The sequence below is a fragment of the Xyrauchen texanus genome, chromosome 29, assembly GCF_025860055.1.
Source record: "Xyrauchen texanus isolate HMW12.3.18 chromosome 29, RBS_HiC_50CHRs, whole genome shotgun sequence".
Classification (NCBI taxonomy): domain Eukaryota; kingdom Metazoa; phylum Chordata; class Actinopteri; order Cypriniformes; family Catostomidae; genus Xyrauchen; species Xyrauchen texanus.
Genome location: NC_068304.1, coordinates 38,499,730 through 38,507,229, shown reverse-complemented (window position 1 = coordinate 38,507,229; position 7,500 = coordinate 38,499,730). Strand labels below are relative to the sequence as shown.

At 39.4% G+C, this 7,500-nt stretch overlaps 1 protein-coding gene across 1 annotated transcript in view; it reads left to right on the top strand.

The window, feature by feature from the left end:
* LOC127622681 (MOB kinase activator 2-like) overlaps positions 1–7,500 on the top strand; it is a 12,686-nt gene that overhangs the window by 2,597 nt on the left and 2,589 nt on the right. The window contains exons 2-5 of the mRNA XM_052096707.1: positions 3,264–3,415; positions 4,505–4,601; positions 5,772–5,896; positions 7,376–7,500. The exon at positions 7,376–7,500 is cut by the window's right edge and continues 2,589 nt beyond it. Coding sequence (XP_051952667.1) covers positions 3,264–3,415; positions 4,505–4,601; positions 5,772–5,896; positions 7,376–7,500 — 499 coding nt within the window. The remainder of the gene's footprint in view (positions 1–3,263; positions 3,416–4,504; positions 4,602–5,771; positions 5,897–7,375) is intronic.

Genomic DNA, 7,500 nt, shown 5'->3' with positions numbered 1-7,500 from the left:
AAACTGTAAATTAAACAACTTAAACTTAATAAAAATATCTAAGCTAAAGCTAAACAGACGCTAAAAAAGCTAAACAGACTGCTACAAAGCTAAACAGACCGCTACAAAGCTAAACAGAACGCTACAAAGCTAAACAGACCGCTACAAAGCTAAACAGACCGCTACAAAGCTAAACAGAACGCTAAAAACTAAACAGAACGCTAAAAACGAAACAGACTGCTAAAAAACGAAACAGACTGCTACAAAGCTAAACAGAACGCTAAAAAGCTAAATAGCATGCTACAAAATAAACGGAAAGCTAAAAAACTAAACAGACAGCCACAAAGCTAAACAGACCGCTAAAAACTAAACAGACCGCTACAAAGCTAAACAGACCACTACAAAGCTAAACAGACCGCTACAAAGCTAAACGGCACGCTACAAAGCTAAACAGAACGCTAAAAAGCTAAACAGCACGCTACAAAGCTAAACAGAACGCTAAACGGCATGCTACAAAGCTAAACAGAATGCTAAACAGCACGCTACAAAGCTAAACATAATGCTAAACAGCACGCTACAAAGCTAAACAGAACGTTAAAAAGCTCAACAGAACGCTAAAAAGCTAAACAGCACGCTACAAAGCTAAACAGCATGCTAAAAAGCTAAACAGCACGCTACAAAGCTAAACAGAATGCTAAAAAGCTAAACAGAACGCTACAAAGCTAAACAGAACGCTAAACAGCACGCTACAAAGCTAAACAGAATGCTACAAAGCTAAACAGAACGCTAAACAGCATGCTACAAAGCTAAACAGAACGCTAAACAGAACGCTACAAAGCTAAACAGAACGCTAAACAGCACGCTACAAAGCTAAACAGCACGCTACAAAGCTAAACAGCATGTTACAAAGCTAAACAGAAAGCTAAAAAGCTAAACAGACCGCTACTAAACAGTCATAAACAGCTCTGTCATCCGTGATTTATTTTTAGAAAACTACAAATCTAAAAAAAACAACTAAAATAAACTATACAGAACACAAAACTAAATAAAATTAACTTTTAACAACAAAATATTCAAACAATTGTCAGTCATCCCAAAACTATTTATGCAATTACTGTATGAATTATGAAACATGAGACAATCCAAGAATGATCAGATAAGACGACCAATAAAATACGGTTATCCAAGTTAGTTTAATGTAGAAAACGTTGTATAAAATACCATGTAGCCTGTGATTTTCATATTTATGGTTTGGGCTGTATATTATATCTGCACAGGTAAGATAAGCTTTAATGACAGACGGATGGAAAAGAATATATCCGTCACTGTGCATCTCATCAGAAGTTCATTGAAGGCATCACGAACATGGTTTAATAATGATGCCTGAGGAACTCATCTCAGGGGTTGATTTAGATTCATTCATGTGACGTGATGATAATGTCATCTTTACAATAACAGGTGGATGTCCCGCGCACAGTGTTTTGTCACATACAGTGGAGGATGCTTAGATCAGTGACGGCCAAAGTTATCTAAGGCAATGACATTCATACAGATTGGTGTTCAGATACCTTTACAAATACGCCACATCACAGAGATTTAGGGCAAGCTCATCGTCTCAAAGCACCCCACACACACACACAGTTATTTCAAGGTTGAATTTGGAGGTTGATGCTCCTGTTTTCTGTGTAATGCACTCTAGGTCGGTGTGTTTCCTCCATGTGTGGCTTCTCTCAATTTGCATCCAGGAAAATGCTCTTTCCAGGATGTTGTGCTCATTTGCGTGCTAATGCAACGGAAAACACGTACGCACAAACACAGTGCCCCTTCTGTATACAGTACAATTGCAATTATAAATGACCAACCCCATGTGCACACACTGCAAACTAAACTACAACCTTATGTGTATGTGTTTGTGTGTGTGTGTGTGTGTGCTCGTGCTGCGCGTGCCCTTAAACTGTTTGCTATGTGCGCCACAGAGCTACAAATGTGTTTTTAGGACACATTAAGGACACATTTGTATTCGGCCAGGTTTATCTATAAGTAGTGAGATGCAATACTCCATCTAAAACAACTTAAAGGTGCATATTGCTCATTATTATGCATGCAACTTTTATGACCAAACTAATATAGAGACTACATTGTATATTTGTTCTTTTCAAAATGTATTTGAAACACCATTTAAAATGCACTAGTGAAGGCAAAAAGGTGATTAAAATAGTTTTAAATGAAAAGAACCATTGCTAATTGAGAAACAAAAGCCATGTCAATTAGCAATGCACAATATATGAAAATAAATAAATAAAAACAAATAAACTAAAAATGGTCATTGAAGTTTTTTTTTATTTTTAGTGGATTTTTAAAGGATCCTGTAAGTTCACACTAATCCATTTGCAACTTTAAAAAATAATTTTTTATTATATATATATATACATATATATATATATATATATATATATATACACACATACTGTATATAAATACACACACACACACACACACATAAATATATATACACATACAGGATACACTCACCAGCCACTTTATTAGGTACACCTGTGCATCTCCAAATTTCTGCGATTATCTAATCAGCCAATCATGTGGCAGCAGTGCATAAAATCAAGCAGATACGGGTCAGGAGCTTCAGTTAATGTTCACATCAACCATCAGAATGGGGAAAAATCTGACCTCAGTGATTTGGAGCGTGGCATGACTGTTGGAACCAGACGGGCTGGTTTGAGTATTTCTGTAACTGCTGATCTCCTGGGATTTTCACACCGCTTGCTGGATGTTTTTTGTTTTTGGCACCATTCTCTCACACTTTAGAGACTGTTGTGTGTGAAAATCCCAGGAGATCATCAGTTACAGAAATACTCAAACCAGCCCGTCTGGCACCAACAATCATGCCACGCTCCAAATCACTGAGGTCATATTTTTCCCCATTCTGATGGTTGATGTGAACATTAACTAACTGAAGCTCCTGACCCATATCTGCATGATTTTATGCACTGCTGCCACATGATTGGCTGATTAGATAATCGCATGGATGATTGCATATATATATATATATATATATATCACTTAAATATCTAATAATGTAATTTCTATAATATAATTACTATTATAATAAAATTTTAATTAGTTCTAATATATTTATTAATACAATTATTATAATTAGAATATTTAAATATTACATGTATATAGATGTCATGTATATTGCTTTTTAATATTTCAACCAGGCGGTCAAATTTAATACATGACAATAACTGTTTGTTTGCGAATAACAGAAAAAATAACAGTCTACATATGATGGCGTCCGCTGAGGTCAAACCTTACCTGCGAGATCACTTCCTGTCTAGACGAATCACTGATGTTGACCTTCTGACCCTCTCTGCACATCCACACGGCCTTGATCAGCAGGAGTGGATAGCAACAAACAGTGAGTCTTCACACACACACCCATTTCGGCCGCTTGTACTCGTGACCTAGTTCTTTCGGTCATGACCCAGCGTTCATGACCATAGGTGAGGGTAGGAACAAAAATTGACCGGTAGATCGAGAGCTTTGCCTTCCGGCTCAGCTCTCTTTTCGTGACAATGGTGCGATACAAAAATGGAAATGAAGGCACAGGCTCTGGAGACTTGGGCACAAGATAATAATACATTATGTATCTCAACTGCAAAAAGTCTGTTGAAATAAGGACATGCTTAGCATGAAGCCTCTGATGATGGCCTTGTCAGTATATATTGCTTTCTGACAAGACCGTGTCGTGAGAATGTAAATGTGCCCTCAGTAGGTTGCACAAAAAAGCAAGTGAAAGGGTACAGAAGAGAGCACAAAAAATAACTGAGAGAACCACGAACACCTCAATACATCTCCCTGATTTGCAACTTCAAAGAGAGCAAGCCAATGTGAAATGAATTAGCGAAATATCACAGACGAATCACCCAAGTCTCATTCACACATTCACACACACACACCAATGGTGGCAGAGCTGCCATGCAAGGTGCCAGCCTGCCATTGGGAGCAACTTGGGGTTCAGTGTCTTGTCCAAGGACACTTTGGCATGTGGAGTCATGTGGGCCGGGAATCGAACCACCAACCTTGCGATTAGTGGCCGACCCGCTCTACCACCTGAGCCACAGCCGCCCCAAATTTGTCTGTAATTAATTGTGTATTTACAAACATATAAAAAATTACCGCACTCACAAACATGCCGAGTGTCTTAATGAGTGCAATTCAGGGTTAGACATGATACCTTAGGGAATTTTCTCAAATATTTCATATACAGTTGGTGCAATGTTCGGTTATGCAAAAGGAATGCTAAGAATGTGCTAGGCTAGTCTCGCATAGCCAGACTTTTGACTATCAGCATAAAGTGTGATCCACTTTGCAGCTTATTCTGGCCAAGAACTGCCCACTTCTCACCCAGACTCTTCCTGTCTGACTGGCATTTACTTGAGTGCATGAACATGCATCTGTACACAACTGTTAAAACGGTGTTCACTCTCTGTCTCAACATCTCCAGCTGTCGCATTCTTCCAGCATGTGACTCTCCTCTTCAGCGCTCTATCTGATTTTTGCTCAACAACAGCATGTCCGACAGCCAAAAGCTCCAGAAACATGTGAGAAAACACACACACACTCACTCTCTCTCTCTCACACACACACACACACACACACACACACACACTCTCTCTCTGTCACACGCTCACTCTCTCACACTCTCACGCACACACACACACTCTCTCACACACACACACACACTCACACACATACTCTCTCTCGGTCACACGCACACTCTCACACACTCTCACGCACACACACACACACACTCTCTCTCACACACACACACACACACACACACACACACACACTCACTCTCTCTCTGTCACACGCTCACTCTCTCACACTGCGCGCGCGCACACACACACACACACACACACACACACACACACTCACACACTCACACACACACTCTCTCACACACACACACACACACACACACACACTCACACACATACTCTCTCTCTGTCACACGCACACTCTCACACACTCTCACGCACACACTCACACACACACATACTCTCTCTCTGTCACACGCACACTCACACACTCTCACGCACACACACACACACACATATTCTCTCTCTGTCACACGCACACTCTCTCACACTCTCACGCGCGCACACACACACTCACGTGCGCACACACTCTCACGTGCGCACACACTCTTGTGCGTGCTCTCTCACACACACACACACACTCGCTCACACACACTCTGTCTCACACACACTCTCTCTCACACACTCTCTGTCTCACACACACACTCTCTGTCTCACACACACACACACACACACACTCTCTGTCTCTCACACACACACACACACACACTCTCTCTGTCATACACACGCTCGCACACACACACACACACACTCTCTCAGTCTCACACACACACACACTCTCACACTCTCTCTGTCACACACACACACACACACTCACACACACACACACACACACGCTCGCACACACACACACACTCTAGTGCGCGCTCTCTCTCACGTATTTTTGTTTTAGCCATAAAAAATGACCACAGTTTCTTCAAAAAGACTTTTCAGTTATTATTTGTTATTATAATTTTTTACTGACAGTGGTAATACCAAGTTAACACAGTTTAACAGAGGTCGCACTGCTTTGACTTTATTATGTTGCAGTAAAATGATAATATTGTGTGTGGGATACATTCAGCATGAGTCATGAAGTATGGATGTGTTTATATGTTTGTATGTTTTCAGTCTGTATGAATGGACGGATGAACAGGGGAAGAAACTGAAGTGTTCAGCTCCACTCTATATTGATTACGCCATGTCCTACATTCAGGAGTTGCTTGCAGATGAACGTGTGTTTCCCACCAGGGCATGTATGAGGCTTAAACTTTCTACTGTTTAAAAAAAAGCAAAAACTGAGTTTAAGAGGCATTTAGAAGTGAACCCTTACTCAAAGGGACTCAGGATGATGATAAATTAAATGGTGATGAACCTTAAATAGTTCCTTCTCTAGATTCTGATTGAATGAGCCCCATTCAAAGCCATTTTATAATATAATATAATATAATATAATATACACGCAGCTGTGACAAAGCATCAATTGATCAGAAGAAAATTTTACCAAACAGTTTGGGCCAATTAGCTTAAAAAAAGGTGACTAGCTGAAAGGCAAGTAGTCTGCATCCCTGTAAATTGAACCACGATAAAAAACAACAACTATTTAAACAAATTCACAGCTCAAATAATACATGCATTTTAACAGAATTAATGCAAGTGCTTGTATAAAATAAGATTCACATGTTTGCCTTTAAACCGTCTAAATATCTGACCCATTCACTTCCATTGTAAGTGCCTCACTGTAATATTAAAATGGTGTCGATTGATCTTAAAAACTCGATATCGCGATTTTTTTCTGTCACTTGAAACGTTAAGGCATATGAGACATTGCTTGAAAGCTAAGAGTGTGAACTTTCCAGAGAATACCATCACTTTTGCATTTATGTAACATAAAATAACACAGTAAGGCCTGAAAACATCTGCGTCGCAAATTAGCGCCCCCTAGTGATAATGGGATAGAAATATTAGTTTGAATATAAAAGTCTATCGCATGGCACTGAAGTGGACAAGTTGTATATCAAATGAAAGCCCTCGGTCTCAGGAATGTGAATGTATAATTTATTTTGTTGGCTTAATACCACAGTTTGGAAAATGTTCAAAAAAATCATGGAATGAAATATTATTTCTGTAAGTTATAAAATACAAACGTCTCTTTATGCACCGATTATTGCTGCTGTAAGCCCCAAATACCTAAAAACATTACATTGACTTTTACCTTAGGCAGTTGTTTAAAAAATTAGCCATTGATTACTTGTCTGTGAGCTTGCTTGGCTGAATTATCCAATGTTATATCTTAGATGTCCAGAACAAAATATGCCATCCATCAGGAAAAGCATTCAAAACAAAATCATCCAAATATTTTTATGATAAAATGTTATATATCATCTTTCTTATGACACCTACATTGAGCTTCTAGTCCACTCAGAGGCCGAGATATTCAATGAAACGATGAGGGTGTTGCATAAACTGAAAATTAGACTGAATGTCTATGGACGAGCACATCTGTGAGGGCTGAAATGCGTTGGAGCGCCACCTACATTTCAGATCGGTATATTGATTTATTGAGTGTGAAAAATTGCAGGTGTCAGCCCAAACATACATCAGAGTTTAACGAGTTAATTGAAACCCAAATATATTGTATATAGTTTGGATTACGGTTGGTCTATAGTGATTATACTTATGTGCTGGAGATTACAAGTAAACCTGTGTTTGTGTGTTTGTGTGTGTGTGTCTAGATTCTTCATTCCCTCCTGGATTCATGTTCCTGATTCAGAAGGTCTTTGTCATGCTCTTCCGTACTCTGGCTCACCTGTTCAGTGCACACTACCATGATGCCATCGTCGTGGAGTTACACCCCCAC